The sequence below is a fragment of the Lissotriton helveticus genome, chromosome 7 (assembly GCF_964261635.1).
Source record: "Lissotriton helveticus chromosome 7, aLisHel1.1, whole genome shotgun sequence".
Taxonomy (NCBI): domain Eukaryota; kingdom Metazoa; phylum Chordata; class Amphibia; order Caudata; family Salamandridae; genus Lissotriton; species Lissotriton helveticus.
Genome location: NC_136068.1, coordinates 23,432,193 through 23,455,246, shown reverse-complemented (window position 1 = coordinate 23,455,246; position 23,054 = coordinate 23,432,193). Strand labels below are relative to the sequence as shown.

At 40.9% G+C, this 23,054-nt stretch overlaps 1 protein-coding gene across 1 annotated transcript in view; it reads left to right on the top strand.

Moving 5' to 3' along the window:
* Positions 1-18,933, top strand: part of LOC144766586 (cell adhesion molecule CEACAM6-like) — a gene marked incomplete at its 5' end in the record, with an annotated part of 93,650 nt that extends 74,717 nt beyond the window's left edge. Inside the window, 5 exon segments of the mRNA XM_078650381.1 lie at positions 4,296-4,436; positions 8,255-8,287; positions 9,436-9,479; positions 18,726-18,770; positions 18,772-18,933. Coding sequence (XP_078506507.1) covers positions 4,296-4,436; positions 8,255-8,287; positions 9,436-9,479; positions 18,726-18,770; positions 18,772-18,933 — 425 coding nt within the window.
* Between the last annotated feature and the right edge of the window lie 4,121 nt (positions 18,934-23,054).

Below are 23,054 nucleotides of genomic sequence, written 5' to 3'. Positions count from 1 at the left end.
AGGATATCGCTTTACGCGGATGACATCCTTCTGTACCTCGTGAGCCCCCGTAAGTCACTTATGGAAGCCATGGACATCTTTACTAGGGTCGGAAAAAATTCCGGCTACAGTATAAATTGGGGCAAGTCCGTACTCTATGTCCTCCACGGCGACCCCCCGGCGGTACCCAGTAATTGCCCGATTAAGATTGCTACAGATGGGTTTACATACTTTGGGGTTTTTGTTTCCAAGGATGCGGTCACCCAGTACGAGAGGAATCTCTTGCTGCCTTTGCAACGGTTCAAGAGGGACTCGGCCTCATGGCAGAAACTCCCGCTGTCCCTGCTGGGCGTCACTCTTTAAAATGATGGCGCTGCCGAGATTCTTGTATGCCTTACAGAACCACCCTGACCTGGTGCCCCAGTCATACTTTATATCTCTTGAAACCTTGCTCAGGGGGCTGCTATGGGCCGGGGCGCCATGTATCTCCCTTCAGAAGTTGACACTGTCTGGTTTGATGGAGGCATTGTGCTCCCTGACATCCGTAAATACTATTGGGCTCCGCATCTTGCGGCCATCAATCAGGGCACGTACTGCGACGGTAATGATCCAGGGACGGAATGGATCATTGGCTTTTGCCGGGGGGGGGACTACGAGACGGCGCTGTACTCTAGGCCTGGCAGGTACCCGCTTACCGGGCCCACCAAACATTCAGTACAAATCTGGCACATAGTGCAACGGAAACTGGGTTGGGCTGACACTCTCACCATGGCCACCCCGATATGGGCTTCCGAGCGACTGGGTACCCTGAATCGAACCAAAGGGTTCCATAACTGGGACTTGATTGGGATCTCCCACATTAAAGATCTTTGGGGTTCCGGGGGGGTTGTGTCTTTCGCCTCCCTCCAGCAGACATATGAGCTTGCACAAATAGAATATTATCGTTACCTGCAGGTCCGGCACTCCCTCCAATCCAACATCCCCCAGGAACTCTCCCCCCAGCCTCATCCCCCCCGGAGGACAGACTACTGGATGGCCACTTCCCCGAACACGCCATCTCCCTCACGTACAAAAAAATTATTAACAACTCCCCTGACTTATTGCAATCCCTTAAAAGAAAGTGGGAGTCGGACGGGTTGGAAATAGACGAGGAAGAGTGGAACAGTGCGCTAGCGTCCCCATAGGAAGTAGCCATATCAGCCAGACTTCGTCTGATTCAACTGAAAATTCTCCATCGAGTCTACATCTCAGGGACAAGATTGCAACTTATGGGCCACAGTACTGATGGGCTTTGTCGGAGGGGTTGTGGAGAGGTAGGGACATTCTTCCACATTATATGGGAATGTCCACTGCTCCAGGTTTACTGGCAGCGAATACACCAGTGCATGCGGGAAGTGTGGGAGGTGGAGCTACGGGTGGAGGCGAAGAGGTGTCTATTGAATATATGGGAGCCCACAGATTTGTCACCTCGTGGGAGAAAGTGGGCCACGCTGGGCTTTGCCATCGCGAAACGGAATATTGCTAGGCTGTGGGGTGCTGTGGGGCCTCCAAAAATTGGTTCCTGGAAAACAGACATGGATTGGTGCATGCTCCAGGAGAAGACAGTTTATGTAGCCAGGGGCTGTCCACAGAAATGGGTCGGTATCTGGTCCAGCTGGAACGAATACAGGGGTCATATCTGCGAACCCCCCCCGCTGCTGCCCGGGTTGACAAACCACTTGCATTGCTGAATGTATGATGTTGAACTGTATTTAGTAAGGTCTGAGGTATACAACCTCCTGTCTTTTGCTTTGACTTTCCTATGGTACAATTGTAAGTCCTGCACTGTATGATTGTGATGTACACCACTGTTTTCTGCACAGTTAATAAAAAGATTTTAACAAAAAAAAAAGAAAGGATACAGTAAATAGCCTTGGGTTACAACCTTGTCGGATAGCTTACTAAGATAATTGGAAATTCAAAAAACATTGTATTAGGTACATTGTCAAAATCGTTGTTCTAAAAATGAAGCAGGTGTAGATTACGATGGGTTCTCCAGCGTAACATCTGAAAGCTAGTATTAGCTGTTTCCAGAACAACCATGTAGCCACCTAGAGCTATATTCTGCCACACTGCCAGCCCACCAGCTGCTCGGCCCCAACATGATTTATTAGCTGGGATACTATAACATTGAAACCCATAAATAAGAGCTGGCACAACCTCCCATGTCTCCTGCAGCATGATAATGTTGTAACGTTTGATAAATGAAAGCCAGTCTGGCAAACATAACTTAGAACTGAGCCCTGCCACATTCCAGCTCACAATTCATATTGGACTACTTTCAGCAGGGGAAGCCACAACAATGAGGTTAACAGCCATGGGAAGCTAGTTAAAGGCTGCTCAGGGTCCATGGCCACTGGAAGTCATTCCACATCTTCCAACTATTAAGTACATCAAAACTGTTTGTACAGGTTAATGGGTACCATTTCCTGGAGGAGGTGTCTAGAAAAGGCAGTAGTACTGCAGGCTTATAAAACATAACGAGGGTTAGTAATACAATCTGGGAATTAGTGTGAGGTGGTGATTCTCTCTTTTTCAAGTTGTTGAGTTCACACATTGGAGCCCTAAAGTTCACCACTATGCAATCCCCTGAAATGTATTAATGCTCTCGGCCCACCCAATCAACCCTCCATACCATAACAATTTCCTAAGCTATCCTGGTATCAAAATACGCACGACTATTTAACCACTGTACAGTTTTGTTCCGGAGAGCGGACGGTTTTAACCGTGAAAATTGTTTTAATTGCCCTGTTTTAATGCCCTAATTGAGGAAATTGTATTTGAGCAGTGGATTGTTAGTAATTCTTTATTTGTGTGGTTAATAAAAACCAATACAAAAACATCCAATATATATATAAAAAAAGAAAGTAAAAATGAATAAATATATGTGCAGGACAAAAAAATAATAATAATAAGATTTGCTCCACGTTTTATTAATCTGTCCTAATGAGAGCATAGTTAAGGCCCGCCGACGTTACATAATCCCAATTCAATTAAAGTATAACGCTTTCTCTGCTCAAGATTTATATACATTGTGGAAATCTACGGTTAATTAATTGTTTGTCATAACCTGTTTAAGTTTTTAAAAAGCTTCCTGAAGCTGTTTTAAACAAGAAGTACAATCCGAAGAGTTTATTCTATTCTATCAAATTCTTTCTAATGTTGTCTGATTAGGTGGTTGAACATCGCTACTGTACCATCTTGTAGTGAGCCTAAAAAAGCAAAAGTGTTTTAGCTAAGCATTTTTATGAGTATTTAAAATTATTCTAATTTTGTATTTGTTGATCTCAGTTGAGGTCTGGATCAAATAAAAAATAAAAAAGTGATGATGTAAAAGGGGCTATTGCTGGACCATGTGTATTGCCTATGTTTGATGTTGGTTTAAAAACTATTGTCACAGTTAATGCTAGTGCCATGAGCCTTCAGGGATGCTCTCTTGCAGGTATGTGAGGGAGGGAAGAAAGCCACCACTTTTGCTAGCTGCTTTTTGTCTAGCATGGTTAGGAATTACTCGGTAATTAAACGAGAGGCATTAGCAGCATTCTAATCCTTCTAATCCTAAGAAGATCTTGCAAGATATGTAGCAGTGGGTTGTTGATCTGCATTCTAAGTCAGAAGAGCTCTTATTCATGAGTACTATGACCATACACTCTACCTTCGGTGCAGTGAGGGCAATTGTTGGTAAGGATGGGATTCTGTCTTGTTTGGCCCTCTTTGGAAAAGAAGAACATTTTGGAAGGATGAACGCACACTTCCTGGTACATTCCCCAGGGTAGGTGGGAAGGATAATCTGATTAGGTAAGGCACCATGGAAATGGCAGTTTAACTCAGGTAGTTGAAAGGGCACTGGAAGACATTTTGTGGTAACACCATACTACAATTAATCTTTTGAGAATATTTGAAATAGACCATCTTGTACAAAGTTGACTACAAGATGGTTCCAAAACATTTATGATCTTGAGATTAACGCCCAACGCTTCCCATGCCGAGTAGTTGTATTTGATAATTTAGATGCACAAAGACTGACATTACCTTAACACACAATTTAGCCATATACTTATGAAAATGTATTTCTCTTCTCAGTGTCCATATGCTCTTGCTCATGTATGTCCATTTAGTACACCCACTGTTCTATCACCATCCTTAAATCTTTAGTGAGATGGCGTTATGGCCAGCAACCCACTCTGAACATTGTCACAGCTCCACTGCAGGTGCTCTGATCCAGTGTATATAATTAAGACACTCACTGGCTGCTTCCATTCTGCTTCCTCCCACAGGCAGACCTTGCCCCACCCCTTGCACCTGTTGGCAGATCACCCTGGGCGTGGCCTGTGGAGTTCTCCTAGGTGCTGTAATCATTGTGGCTGGGATGGCGGTTCATTATGAGAGACGTCTGAAACAAAAGGTCACAAACAAAGGTAAAATGATCCTTAATGTGTCTTCTGTATATTATATGCTATATACTCTGCATATGTTACACAACAGTATTGATTCCACCCCTCTTTGTCTCAGATGAAAATGTGTACCAGAATCCCAGCATTATCAAAAATGCTGATACCCAATATGAGAATGAGCGAAAAGAGCGTGAGGAACAGTCAGCGGTGAGTAGCAGACAGTGATGAAGTCCTGTAAATAATGCTTCATAATAGAAAATCCATTGTACTCATATTTTTATTGTTTTTAATGTTGATACTGTATGGAACAAAGTGCAGAGGCCTTTCTCTCTGTGCAGGAAGAGCATAGATTGGGGGGGGGGGATTAGTTTAGGCTGTGTCTGGCAGATACACTGCCTCCTATTCTGCAGAGTTACCCCGTGAGGTGTCCTGCTGTGACAGTCTGGGAGGGGCTACAGTCAGCTGAAGATGCTGCAGGAAATCTCCCTTCCTTCATTAGGGGGGTATCTCTTAACTCTTTAGTACATTTAATTTCAGTAAATGTAGATGAGCTGCCTGTGCTGTGCCTGAATGGTGAGACCCCTGCCTGGCTTAAGTATACATGACGCTGGCAATACACCTCTCTACATATGTTGTCGCTGCCTACATACCTAGTCTCCTTCATATAATGTGTGTTGGGAGGGTCTTTCCTATCACTTTAAGAAAGTAATACACACCTTTTTCAAACTCTGGTATGTTTTCATGGTGGAGCAAGGTGTGCTGCACATGCTGGCAGATTGTGCCTGAAAATGGGTTGTGGCAATACCTCCACCAGGGGTTGAGTTGGCACTGTTTGTAAGCAAACCAGCTTTGGAAACAAAGGGGTCTCTCCCAGGGGAACATTCTCCAAGTAAAACACTCCAAATTGGATGATTAGCATAAGGAAAAGTGTTGCTAGTTGGGGGGAACTAATTTGAGTGCTGTCTCAGTAAGAAATCCGCACTCTTGTGAAATCAAACACAAAGTTCAATAAATAATCCTGGTCCCACCAACTTCTAGTTATAGCACAGAGAAGCCAGGCTAACTGAAAATGATGTTTCATAACAGTTACAAAGTCAAAATAAAACAAAATAAAAGTCCCACAACTAAATTCTAAAAGGAATGAAAATGTAGTAAGAAAAATTAAACAAGAATGATTAAAATGGAAATATGTATTTTTAAAATTAAGCACCACCAAACACCAAAGCATCTATAAGTGCAACAGACCAGGACCTAGGCTCAAGTTGAGGTCAACCATGATGCCTCACAAGTAGACATTCCACTTCTTCTGCCCCTGCCAAAAAAAAAACACTAAATGAATTATGGGTTATAAGTTTGCAAGACTTGCCAATGCCCTACAAAGGGTGTTCCTCACTTGCATTGGTTGTAATAGACAAGGATAGGTGTGTGTCATCAAAAACAATCAATCTTTGTGAAAGTAGGAAGGTCCTCACGGGAGCCACCACTAAGGGCTTGTTGAATTTTGCTAGCAAACGGCTGAATCTGTCATCATCTGCACTTTTCCTGTGCATGCAGGGAAAGCCACCATTCCTAGATCTATTATGACATGTAGCTAAGTAAACAATGTTTGCAAGAGCAAAAACCTGCAACATCATTTAAGGTCCTATAACAATATGATAGCTCATTCTTCACTCTATAAGTCAGCAAATGGTCCCGAAAAGAATGTGTTTGACCTTTGTGTTGGCATTAGAACTCTGAGGACTTTTCCCTGTGAAACAGTGTTAAAGTGAATGCGCCCTCTTCTCTAAAGGTGGTATCCTTGGAGTCTACACAATTGGCATACAGTGGTATACCTTATACCCAGGGAGTGTACATTAACTGCTACCAGTTGGAACTGGTTGTGCCACCCACACAAGTAGCTTTCAAACCTGGCTCAGGCCTGCCATTGTAAGGCCTCAGTGTATAGTTTACTGCCACTTTGAATTCGCATTTAAAACCACTTGCCAATCCTTAAACTCCTCATTTATTACCCATAATTCACTCCTATGGTAGGCCCTAGGTAAACCTAAGGGCAGTGTGTTGTGTCACCAAAATGTATTACACGTACTTTTATGTTTTACATTTCCAGCTAAATGCATTATTCACTACTGTGAGGCCTACTCCTCTCATAGGCTAGCATGGGGAATTCCTTAATCCACTTTTAAGATGTTATTCCTGATGAAGAAGGCATGTTGCATCATGTTTTATATCTTTGAAATGTAATGATAAATGCTCTTTAATGGTAAAGTTGGATTTAACCTTACTATTTTAGAAATGCCACTTTTAGAAAGTGGTACAAAAGGGGGTGGGGATAGACGGAGCATCTGAACCAATCAAACACTCATACCCAGTCAAAAGATCTGGGTTTAATCCATCACCGTTCTTTAGCCCACTCTGCCACCCCAGTTCAGACAGTTAACAATGGAGGTTGCTCCAAATAATTTTTGAAAGCATGAGCGCACATATTCAGTTGAATTGTCGTCCATCATATTTTATTGGAATTTTTGAGCACTTTGAATTTTTCCTCAGTTTCTTGCATGACCATGGCTTTCCGGTGATTCGTCCTATATTAGTGACGCAGTGAAACATCTTATTAGGGGCACAAACACGTTCTGTATTTTGTTATGTTTGAAAGCGAGCGGTAACTGTGATGATCATTCCAAAATGGTCTCTTTTAGGTTCGATACATTTCTGATATCTCATTAAGACCATATATAGCGCTATTGAATCTCATGATGAGGTAAGCTTCTTTGTATAGCAAGATTCTTTCAATATCTCCGCCTCTTGGTGTTTGTTTGACTACTCAGAGGACTGTCCATTTTATGAGCTTATTCCTATAGTTCGCTTGAATGAAGGGGCTCACCATTGGAGCATTTGCAACTTTAGTGCAAATTCTTGATCGATGTTGGACTATTCTCAACCGGATCTCTTGGTTAGTCTTTCCAATATACAGTTATCAAAAGGGCATGTAATCCCATAAAAGAAATTTTCAGTTTTGCAATTCGAAAACATCTTGTGAGTCTATTTGATGGTATTATTCTCAAACAAAGATCCTTCGCATGTTGTTTCACATGATACACAGTTCCCACATATGTGGTGGCCCTCAATGGGTTTCAGATTCCAATGGACTCATAGGTCCTTTTTCTTTGGTGTTGAGGTACAGTCGACCCTCACCAGTTTTTGGCCAATGCGCAATTCTCTCTTTTCTTGGCAAAGAGTTGTCTTTCAAACGGGCATTTCAAATTTTGGAGCAAGTGACAATTTTTCAGGATAATGTGGCGGAATTGGTTTGTATATTGTCCACAGGTAGAGACACACACCAATTTGGTCATGGGTTCCTTGACTTTCTTCGATAAGACGCATTCCCTTGGTGTAAATCAAGCCCTCAATTTGGCATTTTCAGGAGTTCTTTGGGGTAACCTCTTTCCCTTAGTTGCTCACACAGAGATGTTGCTGGGACTTTGAAGTCCTCATTCCTTGAGCAGTTCCCTTTGATCCCCAGCAGCTGGCCATACGGCAGATGATCACGCAAAGACCAAGGGTGTAGATCTTTTTGATGTAGGATCGGGTTCCTATCGGTTGATTTGTGATGTAGTGTTGTCCTTAATTCCTTATTGATAGGCCTGACTTCCACATCAGGGAACTTGGGAGAGGTCTTGCTTTGTGAAGTATAATTGGTGCTATAGAGGTGAAAGTCAGTTTATTCTTGTACTATCCTTCCAGCCATAGGGCCGCCAGGACAGGATGCTCTATTGATGTCAGATGCTCTCTTCCTGTTTTATATTTGTTACATGCACTAAGTCTTTTCCTTCTCTCTCCTACAGAATCCCGGCTCCGCTGCAGACCCAGCGTACATGGTAAGTACATAAAACAGTACAAGGATCAGACCTTCTGACATCACATGACTTTTAAATTACAGTCATTATTGTATTCCACCTTGGAGACAGGAAGCATATCCCTGGCAGAGGAAGTGGTGGTGCCGTTACTGTGGGGAGGAGTCTGTCTGCCTGAGGGACAGAGAAACAGGAAACAGAGGCAGGGCAGATGTTCTTGGTCCTCAACTTTGAAGGTTACAGAGGGAGATGAGGAGTCTCAGGGAGGAGAACATCAGCAGAGCATAAATCAAGAACTGATGCAAACTAACCGACAGGAGAAACAATATGCAATAACAACAATACTAACTATTATTAATATTTGTGTTAATAGAATTCTTAATAGCGCACTTCTCCATGTCATAGCAGATGTTAGTACCAGTATTTGCTCTTAATTATGTGTCGGAAGGATAAATGGCTGAATTCCAACTCATGATCTGGCAACGTCAGCAGATAAAACAATAAATCCCAACAAATCATAGTCCTCAGATTAACTGAGCAATGATTGAGTGTGTGTTCACCTAACAGAAGGCTTGTGAGAACCCTAGTCTCCGCTCAATGAGGAGTTGTCTGTCCGGTCATCGTGTCTGGTGTTTCTTTTTAAGTTTTGTAAAACAAAAGCTTGAATGTTCCTGACATACTGGGGAGTTTTACACAAATGTATAGGGCAGGAGATGAAGCTACCATTGATGCATCAGGTACAGTGGCACCAGGGACCAGAGGCCCGGAGAGGTTCATTGATCCCTGACAATGATGTGTTTTACTACCCTAACAGCAGCCTAAGGAGGCATTTTCCATGCTTGCACCAGGGCCCCTGGCATCCCAGCTGTGCTCCTGGCATAGGGGGCATTGTTTGTTCCAGATCCATGGAGTCTGTGTCTCTCTGGGTTATGACAGCTGAGCCTATTGTCCTTTTTGCATTCACGCCTCTGCATGACACAGGGAATCATGAAGAAGGTGGACAAGCTATCCACCAATTGCTGGTGTATACATTCCTATCCAAACTGTGCCATACTATTCCCAGACTGTACCCTCTAATATAAATGAGGCATATACACATCTGATGCTGGCCTAGAGCAAAGGGAATCTACTAAAATATTTTTATTTCTAATACTTGATTCTTTGATTTCCAGGAGTTGAAACATGGAGACCGAGCAACCTACGAGCAGATCAAAAGGTAAAAGATGAAATATTCCATTTCAATGTATTGTTTCTTTATCTTAAGCAAGGTCTGGTTAATATATTGAAGGAGGTCTCTGGGGGTCATTTAAACCCTTTGAATGGGCAGTGTAGCTGCTGTCCTGTTAGAAGATCACTGCCTACCCTGCCTGCCAGCGGGGATCTCCCGGCCTTCAATGCATCTGTCGGTGATGTGGTTGTAGTGAAGCTTTGTTGAACAAGAGACTCTGGGCCCGATTCACAGAACTAACTTACGACAAAATCCTAAACTTACTACTTTTGGTATTCACAGAAGTTAGGATTTTGTCTTAAGTTTGTCTTAAGACAAACTTAAGACAGACTTAAGACAGACTGAAGTTAGGATTTTGTCTTAAGTCTGTCTTAAGTCTGTCTTAAGACAAACTTAAGACAAACTTAAGACAAAATCCTAACTTCTATGAATACTAAAAGTAGTAAGTTTAGGATTTTGTCTTAAGTTAGTTCTGTGAATCGGGCCCAATGTCGTTTTTGGTTAACTAGCTAAATTTGTTATGTTTTCTATGATAAACTCCCACAGCAGGATTTTGTTTTGAAAACAAAGATGCAGGGACTCTTCACTCTGCCGATTGGTAATTTATTCACTTCTCTGCCACACCTCTGAGTGGGGTCTCTGACAGAGAAATCTTAAGGCATATTGTGTGCTAAAATATTGTCCATCAGATTATTCATTATAATATGATAATTTGTCAGAACAATATTGTGACACACAATATTGTGCATATATCCCACAGGATGTGGGCCACACTCTGAGCCTCTCTTCACATTTTATTTGCTGTTGTATCGGTGAGTAAAGTGTAAAATGTTTTTATGTCATACGGGGTTTGGAATATTGTTAGGGGGTATTTATAATGTGTGGTGACAGAAGGAGTATTGTTCAAGAGGACTCACCCCTACTGCTTGATGCGTTCGTCTTGTGGGATTTTTTTAAATTATGTGATATAAATAAATTAATAATTTATAAATATTAAAAGGAGTTGCGGTATCTTTTAAACGCCTCAATTTGGCAATGATCTGTGCACTAACCGAGAAGAAGGATTCCAAGGCCCACCAAGAAGCACTTCTTTCAGAAAAGCAATTATTTTCTAGCATTTTAACAAGGTCAACTTTTGGCGTTTACAAAGTGCTTGAATGACGAAATGTATGTACTTTTTAGGTCTCGCCTGAGCCAGCGCATGCGTTGCACTGGCGAGACATTTAGTAGATGCTTAGAAAAGTGCTACTTTGCCGGCCACCAGCTTGCTATCACCCACACAAGCGCACGCGTGACGTGCACAGCTGACATTTGGCTTCTTTTATTGTGTGTGTTAAGGCCCTCCCTTACCCCCTCCCTTCTATCACTCCCTCCTTGCCAGCTTCCTGCCTTTGTATGGCACGCGCTAACTTGTAGCCGTTTCACTTTCATTATTTGCACTCCCTTCTTGTCTTTGTCAGCTTCCTGTATTTGTTTGCAAACTATGTTTAAGCTTGGCCAAGGCTGACTTTTATTACGGGCACAAGTTCCATTTGGAACCTTATGTGTTAATGCAGGGTTTTCAGCAACATTAAAGCTGTGATTTATGAAACATCTCAACATAGTTTATTTCGAGATGCTTTTAGTATTACTGTTTTGTTACTTAAGGAACATTAAGGAAATGTTACGTGAAACTGGACAATGTTCACAGTGTTTATTTCTGATCGCAGAGGCTGCTTCATGTCCGTTGCACCATTCAGGGAGTCCTTTTGTTGGCGCTTTAATGAGGACATGATGAGGAAGCTAGAAACTTTTGGCACATTCTCTTTAACCCCTTCCATGCTCCCGTCAGCTACTCCCTCACCAGTGCTGCACACGACCAACTGCCGACGCAGCCCCACCCACCATTTAGAACGCCCGCATCGCAGCATAAAAACCACTGCGGTTAAGGCGTTAAAAGCACAGCATGTTGGCGACTGTTTAGTCGATTACACCTATGTAGCGCTTTAGATCTCAAAGCGCTATGGCGGGTGCAGCAGTTATGACTCACAACCACACACAACTACAACCAACCACACAACCACACACACATAATCACACGCAACCACACACACACAACTACAACCACACACACACAACCACACACACAACCACACACACACAACAACACGCACAACCACACACAACCACACACACAACCACACACACACACAACCACACACGCACAAACACACACACAACCACACACACAAACGCACACACAACCACACACGCAACCACAACCACACACACAACCACACATACAACCATACACACAACCACACATACAACCACACACACACAACCACACACACAAACACTGCCACACACACAACCATACACAAACACACAACCACACACATACAACCACAGCCACACACACAACCACACACACACAACCACACACAGCCACACACACACAAACACAACCACAACCACACACACACTCACACAACCACACACACAACCACACCAAGCATTGGCACAGCCAATAGGTCTCACCTATGGGACCTTATAAGTGTTTAGCCATGCAACAGTTGATGTGGTTGCACCAAGAAAATTGTGCTGCATAACTAAATACTTAGAAGGTCCCAAACGCGAGATCTATTGGCTACGCTAATGCTTGTTTCTATTTGCGCCGAAGCGCAGGGATGGGCGCTTGTGACAGTTTCAGACTTACCAATGAGATCGGCAATGTATGTGTGGCAATTGGCATGGTTGGCTCGTGGCAGGCATTTTCGGAAACTGTCACGCTCTTTTGAAATGCGGGCACAGCACATGAGATAGCCCGTTGTTGTCTAGAACCTAAGCTCCACCGCAAGCAGGGACATCATTTGACGTATGTGGGAGACACTGTAAAAATATTCTAGTACCTGCCTGTAAGTAAGAAATCCATATGTACGGCTGAAAGCACCGGCGGCCAACTTAGAATACCGGCATATTTACATTGCAGCTGGTACCTTCACGGTGATATGCACACCATTTTACGAACTTTATTACTAGCCATTCATGTTTACAATGGTGATTTGCACACCTAATGTGAAGAGTTCTAATGGTGTTTTAAACTGAAATGTATTGAAATATCAACCGTCGAGCAGACACTGCCATCCAGTCTTTACTGCTAAAGCTACATTTACTAATGTGTCAATTATAACAGCAATTGGCACGCTTTTATTTAAAGAAAGTGTCACAAAGGTTTAACTGTACTGCATGATTTATAGAGCCAATTAAAACGGCGATTGGCACGCTTTAATTCAGTGCAGTCGACAACAGCGATCTACACGCTGATTCTGAAATCTATAGAGTAGAGTGCGTTCTATTAATATTGTTATTATAGCATTCCTGTACAAGTTATTAATCAGCATGGCTAATACCAATATTTTCAATCAACCACCACTATTTCTTCAGTCACCAGGGAAACCAGTAATGAGATGGAAAACAAGCACAAGTCATTTGAAAATTATTTAATTGCTATTGATGGCAAAAAGTTTGATCCTGAACAGAAAAAAGCATGTATGTCTGGTTTGTTAGGTACAGCAGGTAAAGGGTTTTCTGATAACCTACTAAACATAGAAGCAGGTACCTTTAAATGAATATGAGGAGGTAGCAAAAAGAATGGAAAACAGTTTATTGAAGCACCAAATGATATGGTGGAAAGGCAAGCTATTAATATGTGAAAACAACAGGAGCAAGCACTTATTGAAGAGTACATTGGGGGTTTGCGTATTTTTTTTAGCAGCTTCATGTGAATTTGAAGACATGATGGATATGTATTTGAGAGGTCTTTTGGATTTCACTCTTCTTCTAAAAAAATACATGAAAGACATTTGGCATGTCGAAATCCAATACTTATTGACATCTTAGACATAGCCAAAGTTATTGAAAGATCTGTATTATCTACAAAAATGTCCTCATTAGTAAATACACAACATCAATCGGTTTGTGTTGTCCATGAAAAGAAAACAGAATCAAAAGAAGTGGAGGAACTTTTACGACTGTACAGGAGAAACAAAAGTCAGACACATTCTTTGTAAAAATATCTTCTAATTCATTATCATAGTCATAAAATCTTTATTCGGATTTACATGAATCCATAAAAGCATGAAATTTAAGAACATTACATCACAAACCAGAATTTCACATTGCATTTAAAACAATGCTGGATATATACTATAATTTGTTAAGGATGCATATGCAGAAATGACTAGTGACATCATTATTTGAGATATTAAACATTCTAATCTGTAGTATGAACATTTCATGCTCGATGCTGTGACTTATAAAACAGGCTAATTTATAATATCCCAGTTTACTTCATCTCAGGGATAGAGCTTAGATAGTACTGTGGTCACCTGAGGTATTATCCCTATGAAACCTGTTCATATATTTTTCTAAGTGCTAAATTTTCTTTAAGAAGTTAATAATATCCCAACAAACATCTTCATTTTCCAGCCACTGTAAGTAACATAGACCTTCCAGATACAGTCTAAAATAAAATTTCCGTAAAATGGGGATTAAAAAGTCTTGCCTTGGGACCTCACATAAAGGGCAGAACAGGAGCAAATGGCAAGTAATTGTGTGCGGATGATTGATCAATAATATATGGTGGTAGCTCATTGGACCAGCAGATTTTAATAGGGAAAGTAGATTGTGCAAAATCTAAAAAGAGATTGATACCGCCTATAGACATGGTTCATCTCCCGGATTAAATATGGTTCTATATCATTTGCTGTCACTATAGTGGCACATATCTTACCATTGTTAGCATGCGTTGTGCTTCTGTTATCCCATTATTAGTGCAATGTACACTTTACTACATCTTTTGTGGTTGCCATAATAGGGACGGATTGTCATACAACTCTTTTGTGCCTAAATATTCTAAAGACTTCGTTACGTAAAGCAGCCAGCGGAAGTCAACCATCCTTGATCGACACAAGCACTCTCATACGCATGCATGCACCAAAGAAGCCTCAGGATAAACCATGCCTTAACCCATAACAATAAAAGTATTTTAATTGTTATAGATGTGGCTTAAAAAATCACTTTGGAAATCATTCAGGGTGTCCAACTATTGGAAAAATATATATGAAGTGCCAAAAAGCGGGGTATTTTGGGGATGTTTGTGGAAATACCAGGCCAACTCGCACAGTAAAAGTGAATTCAGTCGATGATTTAGATGAGGAAATGTGTTCCAACATTGATCTAACTGTTGACTCAAAACTAAGAAAATGTAAAGGTCCATTAGTAATAGTACATATAGGTAAAGTAGAATTATCTATAATGGCTGATTCAGGTTCTCCAATTTCCGTTTTGGCTGATCATACATTTTATATATTGTGGAACAATGTGAAATTGATAGAGTCAGATGACAATCCAAAAGCATTTGAAGAATTTGACATTGAAATGCTAGGATACTTTATTGACCTTTGAATTCAAAGGACATTCCATAAAAATGTTTGGGACAGTAAGGGGAAGAGATACAATAGGATAGCAAGATATTGGTAAACTAGGTATTTTGCTAAAACCTGTCTCTGAGGATCCCTTACTGTAGGAGATATGCTTATTCTCAGTGTAGAGCCAAAAGACGAGGATTTGCTACTTGAAGAGGTGTTGGAACAACATGATAAGGTATGTTTCACACATATTGGTTGCGTAAAAGCATTTGACCATCATATCAAGTTATAAGAAAGTGCCATACCAGTGACTCATAAAGTACACTTTCAGTCAGAAAGAACTATTAAGTACACTGTGAAAAGATGGTATAATAGAACCAAATGACTTATCAGAGTGGGTTTCGACAATAGTGATTACTATAAAGACAAGCATTGGTAATGCATCGGTTTCACCTATTTAATGAATAAAGAGTGTTTTAATCAGTCTGGTAGAAGGAACTCGGTGATGAGAGCTGGGAATCCCGTGTCAAGTCTCGGCGGCGCCTCACAACATCCGTTGATTTTATGCAAATCACTTAGTCTCCCCAGTTAATAAATTGTTATATTAAAGCAAAAAGGGGCACAACTTTATGGAAATACAGTTCCGCCAAAGCGGATATTAACATTATTTCGGTGATGGGAAAACAGATAAAAGAAGCAGACAAGAACAAGCATTGGTAAATGCAGGAAGATATGCTACAGTCAATAGAAATGGAGGAAAGGAAGGTGGCATGCACAGGAACCAATGAGAAGCTAGGAGTGAGAGGAGAGGAGGCCCTTTAAAGTTTATATAAAAACAATAGATTTCTCAAATACACCACATGCGCTGTGCAGGCGAAACCTAACAAATTGTGCATTTAGAGTTTGTGCAGATTTAGATCATTAAATAAAAACATCGTAGTGGATTGTCATCCACTTCTGAAAATACAGAGATGTGTAATTCAGTCAGTGGAACAAAATACTTTTCAATTATTGATTTAATGTCTACAGATCATTGAGAGAAGTTGGCTGGAAGTTTAAAAGATTTAACCACTTTTATTACATCATTTGGAGTGTATCACAATGTCTTTCTACCTTTTGGTCTGGCATTAGCTCCAGTGTGTTCCAAAAATGTATAGACTATCTTTTTTGAGGGAAACTTAAAAAGGAAAGGTATTAGGGGAAGTCTGCGCAGAGTAGTGCACACGTTTCTGCAATTCAAATATTCCTATGTATACAGATGCTCTAAGATTATCGTACAGTGACCACCCTGTGCTGTAAATATGTAGGCCTAGGTCCACAAGTAGTATAAATATTAACAGTCGACAACCTGAGCAAAAACACAAAAGTAAGAAGCACAAATACAGTTCAAGTCTCAGTCCTCAATCTTTTCTTCTTGCTTTATACAAGGCTCTTATACATCCATATTATATAATCTTCTTAACACTTGTTGTCCGAGCCACAACCCGTACCAACACGTGTTTCATCTATACGGCTGTAAGCCATAGACTTCATCAGGGCGCTAGAAAAGTTAATCAAACGAATACAGTCATACAATCAGGATAGAATCATAATAGACCAAGACAATCCTTAAGTTAAAGTCCAGCAAAGGTCACATAAGACCACAAATCATTAATCGGGCTACACGCCACTGAAGACACGAGGGATTTTCTTCCCAACCGTGATGCGGTATTAAGGATTTGTGGTCTTACGTGACCTTCCTCTGAACTTATGGTCCTGTTAATGATTGATCTAATGCGTGAAATGACCTTCTTCGCTAAATTTTAACTTAAGAAGTGTCTTGGACTATTATGATTCTATCCTGATTGTATGACTGTATAACTTTTCTAGTGCCCTGATGAAGTCTATGGCTTACAGTCGTATAGACGAAACATGGGTTGTGGCTTGGACAACAAGTGTTAAGAGGATTATAACATGGATGTATAATAACCTTGCAACAAAGCAAGAAGAAAAGATTGAGGACTGAGACTTGGACTGTAATTTTGCTTCTTACTTTTGTGTTTTTTGCTCAGGTTGTTGACTGTAATTTTCTTTTTTGAGGGCATGCAAGTTTTTCACACCTTCCAAGATGACATTATGATTCATGCAAAGAGTGTACCAGAACATACCAACATTTTGAACAAGGTTTTGAAGATAATTTAAAATAGAGGTAATACTCTCACTAAATCTAAATGTAAATTTGCAAAACCTTATGTAATAAAGGCTGAAAGGAAGGGACCTTCAAAAACAAAGTTTGTTAAAGTAATTTCTTAGAATGAGTGAATATCATGTACGTTTTATTCAAGGTGACATACATTTTGTTGCACCATTAGAGATATTACTTTAAAAAAAAGGCTTAGGAGCTGTTTTTAACCAGGTGGTGGGTGGCAAAGAATACACTGTGGACTTTATTTTGAGGGGGCTAAAAGGTGCAGAAAAAAAGTACAGTACTATTGGGAAAGAAGTCTTGGCAAGTGTGTGGGCTGAAAAACAAACTGAAAAGTTATTTATGGGGAAAAGTTTTGAAATAGTAACAGATCGAAACCACTTTTGTTTATGTTTGACGGTTGTAGTAGAGGAACTGCAACTGCTACTTCATGGTTGATCAGGTTGATGTCTTGATTACAGGAATGTAATTTTGCAGTTAGACATATATCTGGAGGATTAAATAGAAGGGGTGATTGGTTGTCTAGATCACCAATTGAAGATGTGGATGAACTTATTGATATGTCAGACCAGGAGTGTGTTGTGTGTGTGGTCATTGCCATTGATGGTTGTGAAGGGTCTATCCGAAATAATGAATGGATGGAAGCTATGAAAAAGGATATTGTTTCGAATCAGATATGTGGTGAATGGTTGGACACCAAATAGAAATTTGAATAAAAAAATAAAAGATTATAAACTAATTGGTCATGAATTGACCATTGAAGGAGAATTGCTCATGAGATATGATGTATTTGTACCACCTTGTATACTAATAGATTACAAAGGAAGCATCAATGGTTTACACCCGAGGCATTAATAGTTTACACATACAGCATCAATTGTTTACAAAGGAGGCATCAATGGTTTGCACAGGGGGCATCAATGGTTTAGAAAGAAGGCTTCAATGGTTTACAAAGAGGCATCAATGTTTTACAAAGGAGGCACCAAATGTTTACACAGGAAGCACTAATGGTTTACACAGGAGGCATCAATGGTTTACAAAGGAGGTATCAATGGTGTACAAAGAAGGCATCAATGGGTTACAAAGGAGATGTCAATCATTTACAAAGGAGGCATCAATGGTTTACACAGAAGGCATCAATGGTTTACAAAATAGTTTGCAATGGAGGCATCAATGGTTTACAAAGGAGGTATCCTTCAGGTGACTCTCTGAGAGAGCTCACAAAACTGCAGGACAGTTAAACTCTGTTCTGCCGTAAGCAGGAAAATGTTCATTTACACACGCTCCCTTACATTCCAAAGGACTGATGCAAATTGTGAATGAGATTGGCACCAAGGCTAATTGCTGAAGAAGGCCGACCCCTTGAACACTCTATATATGCTAATTACAAGTTGATTCAGAATGTGAATGGCCCTTCAGGCAACCAACCCTTTCTTGGTATTTTTATGAATACGATTAAGATAAAGGTTATGAGTATTATTATTATGATTAGCAGTAGTAGTAGTATTTAGGAGACCTGTAAAACTGCATTTTATGCGCAGCCTAAACATTAATGAAACCATTGACCACAGAGTCAAGATTGAAGAAGATAAGAGTTCCATTTGAAAATGTTAATCTATCATTCTTTCCTCATTTTAGGCCCTGATGCTTTGGCTGAGAGGACTCTGTGCGCTGCAGAAGAAACGTTGATGCTATTAAGAACCAGAAGATCACCTCTTACATCAGTGTACAGAAAGACATAGCTAATAATTCAAAATGTTTTGGTAACAATGTGTTCAGCTTCAAATTAATTTGTTTTATAGGTGCTGCAAATGTGACCAATTATATTGAGACTCATTTCAGTTAATTTCTGTGAAGTGTAACAATTATGATTTTTGCTCAGAAACAAATATATTTTGTAATTAAACATCAAGCTGATTATCTTTAACTATTAAGACTGGAAATAACATGTTTAGTTAGTATGTAAAAATATGTACAAACAAATATATTGGCATATTGAACTAAAATTGCAACAATTTCAACAAATGGTGATTCATCCTATAAAGAAACCAGTACAAAGGTGAATATTAAATAATGGAGACGTAAGCATTATAAGAAGAGGGAGAAAGTAGAAACAGTATTTTAAAAGACATTAGCTAGCAATAAAACACAAACAATTGAAGAAGGGTCTGAGGGAAATTTAAAGACCTGCCCAGTTCGTATCCCCCTAACTGTAATCCTAACAACAAAAGAACCGGGGGTCTATAACGGAGCTTCAAGTACTCCGAGCTGCTGCAAAACTCCTACATAAGTGAGTTAGGCGCTAATAGAGCTACATAAGTCTCTATATCAGAATGTGTGCCAGGACAAACCTGTCGAAGGACCTACTGAGATTGTTGGTAAGACCCGTACAGAGATGTGTTGGATTCCCATCAAATAGGTATGTAGATCAAGTGTTCTCATTTGGTCATCCAAAAATGGGGTGGTATGTCTCTTGATCAATGAGACCCATCCATCGCCCTTACTCAATTGGGTCGCACCATCAATCGCTAAGGTACCCATGAACAAATGATAAAGATGGGATCGAGTGCAGTGCAAAAATCAAAAGATGTGTGAGTTAAAAACAAGGGGTAAAAGGATCAATAGGCGAAAAACTCTAATGTAATTTGTCCTTTCCCTCAAACAAACAAGAACAATGCAGAGGAAGCAGTCTAAACATATAACTGCATTTACAAGGCCAACATGTTTCAGCCGGTAGGGACAAGATCCCATGGCTTTCTTCAGGTCCAGAGTTCTAAGCATTAGCTACTGCATACATAAAGTGAACGTAACGACAATCTGTAAAGGATATACATAAATAGTCCAAAATCGTGTTCCTCTGTACCAAACGGTGTCTCTTACATCTGAATAGTACAGGGAGTGTACCTCACCTCTCCTGGAACCCAGCTCAGGAAAAAGGAGAGGTGGGTTCCAGGAGAGGTGAGGTACACTCCCTGTACTATTCAGATGTAAGAGACACCGTTTGGTACAGAGGGACACGATTTTGGACTATTTATGTATATCCTTTACAGATTGTCGTTACGTTCACTTTATGTATGCAGTAGCTAATGCTTAGAACTCTGGATCTGAAGAAAGCCATGGGATCTTGTCCCTACCGGCTGAAACATGTTGGCCTTGTAAATGCAGTTATATGTTTAGACTGCTTCCTCTGCATTGTTCTTGTTTGTTTGAGGGAAAGGACAAATTACATTAGAGTTTTTCGCCTATTGATCCTTTTACCCCTTGTTTTTAACTCACACATCTTTTGATTTTTGCACTGCACTCGATCCCATCTTTATCATTTGTTCATGGGTACCTTAGCGATTGATGGTGCGACCCAATTGAGTAAGGGCGATGGATGGGTCTCATTGATCAAGAGACATACCACCCCATTTTTGGATGACCAAATGAGAACACTTGATCTACATACCTATTTGATGGGAATCCAACACATCTCTGTACGGGTCTTACCAACAATCTCAGTAGGTCCTTCGACAGGTTTGTCCTGGCACACATTCTGATATAGAGACTTATGTAGCTCTATTAGCGCCTAACTCACTTATGTAGGAGTTTTGCAGCAGCTCGGAGTACTTGAAGCTCCGTTATAGACCCCCGGTTCTTTTGTTGTTAGGATTAGCTAGCAGTAACATTGCACAGAGTGTAACTAGATTTTTTGCTCACCGGGCAGCATCTTTCAATTTCCAATTGTACCCACTTTTCTGAATGGAGTAAATGTCAACAGCCTCCTCCTCTCTTCCAACTGGACGTAAGTGTTGCCATCTCCCCCTTATCAAAAACAGCACAGAAATCAAGAAAGTAACAGCCATTTGGTTAATGACCTTCATGCCAAATGCCACTCCGTAGAATCCCTGGTCCATAGTGTTGCATCCCGCCCTACAGCCATCCTGTTGATAAGGAATAGATCCTTCATCCTGGATCCATCTTTTCACTCATTGGCACAGTGTTAAAAAGCCTCATGTCCAGCAGCAAGGCCATCAGCTTCTTTACTGCCAGCTTTTTATGGTCTGGCTTGACAGACAGATATCTGAGAATTGCCAGGAAAGGGGCCTTGGCTCCACATACATGCTGGGTGCCATGTTTATACAATGTGATTAGGCAAACAAAAAGAGTGATTGTGCTGCACTTCTACTGGCTGTTGGACGGTTCCCACTGACTTCACCTAATATGGCCTCTGTGTTAAAATCTGATGTCAGCAACGTGCAAGGGAACCCATGCTAATAGTACAATCGCATTGTGTGTTCATTTCTTCCTACAGAGACCTTGATGCTTGTGTCTTGTTTTAAGCATGCAGAGATCCTAATAAATGCTTGTGGTGACCGCCTGGTATACTTACTTTAGTAAATGCTAGTTCATACCACTGCATTGGATGAGTAATTAAACAGGGCCCGTCAATCCTCTATTAATCATGCAACCTCTAATTGGGGCAGGAGTAGCTCCAGTGGAGAGCCAACAGAAGGCAATAAGGTGTGGTCTTCACTTGTCTTCTTAACAATGTTTTAGGTGGGATGGAACAGATAAAGGGGGTCAGAAGGGGCATGATCCTAAAACAACAAAAACTAGCTTAACGGCTTGTGGCCTCTGTAATGAAGAAGGAAGAAGAACAATTGTTGGACAGAATATTGACCAATGTCATTCACCCAGTACAGAGATCTGGGCCTACATCCATAATTTTGTGCTCCCTGTGTCATCCCAGTTTAAAACCAGCCATATGCAAATCAGTCTTGACCCTGGTCCCTATGGGAACAGTCCAGCCCGAACTGCCAGACCAGTTTCTTCCTGGACCGGAAAAAAGCATTCTGGGACAGGTTTCGGGGTTTCACACCTAATCAGCCAGGATAGCTTAACTCAAGTGGCATGGAGCATATGAGACCCACTTCGGGGCCTACCCCTCCCACTTGGGATGACAAATGTAAAAAGAACAATTGATGGAAAGAATGCTGAACAATGTCAAACATTCAATCCAGTACAGAGATCTGGGCCTACACCCATTGTTTTTTTGCTCCCCATGCCATTCCAGTTTAAAACCAACCATATGCAAATCCATCTTGACCATGCTCGCTATGGGAACAGTCAAGCCCAAACTGCCAGGCCAGGCTCTCTCTGGACTGAAAACAAGCATCCTAGGATGGGTTTTAGGGTATCAACCCTCATTAGTCAGGATAGCTTGACTCCAGTGGCATGGAGAGTACAGGACCCAAGTTTGGCATATCTGTCCCACTCAGGGTTACAAATGCAAAAAGAACAATTGATGGTTAGAATGTTGAAGAATGTCAAACATTCACTCCAGTAGTGGAATCTGGGACTTAATACATCGTTGTTTTGCTCCCCGTGCCATTCCAGTTTAAAACCAGCCACAAGCAAATCAGTCTTGACCCTGCGCCCATCTGTGTGTCTTTTGTTTTCTTGCCCTAAGTGCTCCGGGTATGCCTGAACGTGGATCTAGGGCTCACTGTGCCACTGGATTCAAGCTAGCCTGGCAGATGAAGGGTGATGCCCCAAACTGGTCCCATGATGCTTGTTTCCTGTCCAGGAAAAAACAGGCATGGCAGTTCTGGCTGGACTGTACACATGAAGCACAGGGTAAACACTTATTTGCCTATGGATGAGTCTAAACTGGGTTGGCATGGCGAGCAAAAGAAGAACAATTGTTACTTACCTGTAAACAGGTGGTTCTCCAGTATTGGTGTCTTTCATAGATTCACATGCTTGAATATCCCCCGTCGTCGGAGTGGGAGTCCCACGGTAAATAAAATAGCAATATTATACTATATATATATATATATATGTAACAACATAAAACCTGAAATATGTAATAGAAAAAAGGCATAACAAGCCTACACATATTTCTACATAGGAGTGCATGGAAAAGGAAAAAACCATTTGCAGTCTATCATTGTCATTATGTTGGTCCAAACTACAGCCAATCAG